The sequence below is a fragment of the Bison bison genome, unplaced genomic scaffold (genome assembly GCF_000754665.1).
Source record: "Bison bison bison isolate TAMUID 2011002044 unplaced genomic scaffold, Bison_UMD1.0 scf7180017864160, whole genome shotgun sequence".
Lineage (NCBI taxonomy): Eukaryota > Metazoa > Chordata > Mammalia > Artiodactyla > Bovidae > Bison > Bison bison.
This window is the reverse complement of record NW_011494732.1, coordinates 5,443,820-5,444,971: the sequence shown is the minus strand read 5'-3', so window position 1 is coordinate 5,444,971 and position 1,152 is coordinate 5,443,820. Positions and strand designations below refer to the sequence as shown.

Below are 1,152 nucleotides of genomic sequence, written 5' to 3'. Positions count from 1 at the left end.
GACAGGGATGAGATGGTTGGATGGCATCACCGACTCAATGGGCATGAGTTTGAGTAAACTCTGGGAGTTGGTGATGGACAGGGAGGCCTGGCGTGCTGCAGTCCACGGGGTCGCAAAGAGTTGCACACGACTGAGGACTGAGCTGATAGTATCAATTTACCTGAAGCATATAGCACTTTCAAAATGTAAAAAAAAAAAAAAAGTTATTATATAGGGTGGGAGGTTGAGGGAGGTTCAAGAGAGAGGGGAGATACATGTACCTATGGCTGAGTCATGTTGATGTATGGCAGAAACCAACACAACATTGTAAAGCAATTATCCTACAATTAAAAATAAATTTTAAAAAAGTTATCATGTAATTGCTTACAATTAAACCATTATATATCTGACAGTTCATAACTAGCTATATAATAAGGCTCAATCCTAAAATGACTATAACTATGAAATACTTTTGGTTAGCCCCACACTATCTTTTTTACTTATCAGACAAGATTTACAATAAAAAAGGTGTTAGTATTTTATGTAATACTCTATCAAATATGCAAGTTACAATCACCTTGTTTAGAACACATTAGTTTATTCCAGTGAGGTTTAATGCTTAGTTTATGTGGCTAAGACACTCTCCTTCACCTAAAAAAATACACTTAGCCAAGGGTAGAGCCAAGTATATTTTCATACCACACAAAAACAGAGATACAATTTTTGAAACTCACCATTGTTGGGGAAAAACTCCTCATTTTCATGTCATTTATCCATATTCTTGCTACTTCTTTATTAGAAGACTCTTTCTTTACTGTGCCATTGCTTACATCAGCTGATGAGGAGAGACAACTTACATTTTAGAACAAGACATTGTTCAAACAAACGTTTTTCCTACAGTTTAAAAAAAAATTCAGTAAAGTTTACCCACTTCACAAACCAAAGAATACAAATCTGCTTATTTCCAATTAAGCGTTAGGATAAAAATATTCAAAGCTACATGTCATTATGCAGATAAGAATTGAAAACAAAAAGAAATGTGTGTACAGGAAATTTGAAAACTATTTATTAAAAAGACACCTCAACCAGAACACTATTTGGCAGTTTATTTCAAAACAATTACCAAAGGCTAGCATTATTCTGAGACACTTCACTTAGCTCATTTAAAAAAAA

General features: G+C 34.0%; 1 protein-coding gene across 2 annotated transcripts in view; it reads right to left on the bottom strand.

The window, feature by feature from the left end:
- Nucleotides 1-1,152, bottom strand: part of SBNO1 (strawberry notch homolog 1 (Drosophila)) — a 52,341-nt gene that overhangs the window by 36,725 nt on the left and 14,464 nt on the right. For both annotated transcript variants that reach the window (XM_010841296.1, XM_010841297.1), the window contains exon 5: nt 714-814. In XM_010841296.1, the coding sequence (XP_010839598.1) occupies nt 714-814 (101 nt within the window). The remainder of the gene's footprint in view (nt 1-713; nt 815-1,152) is intronic.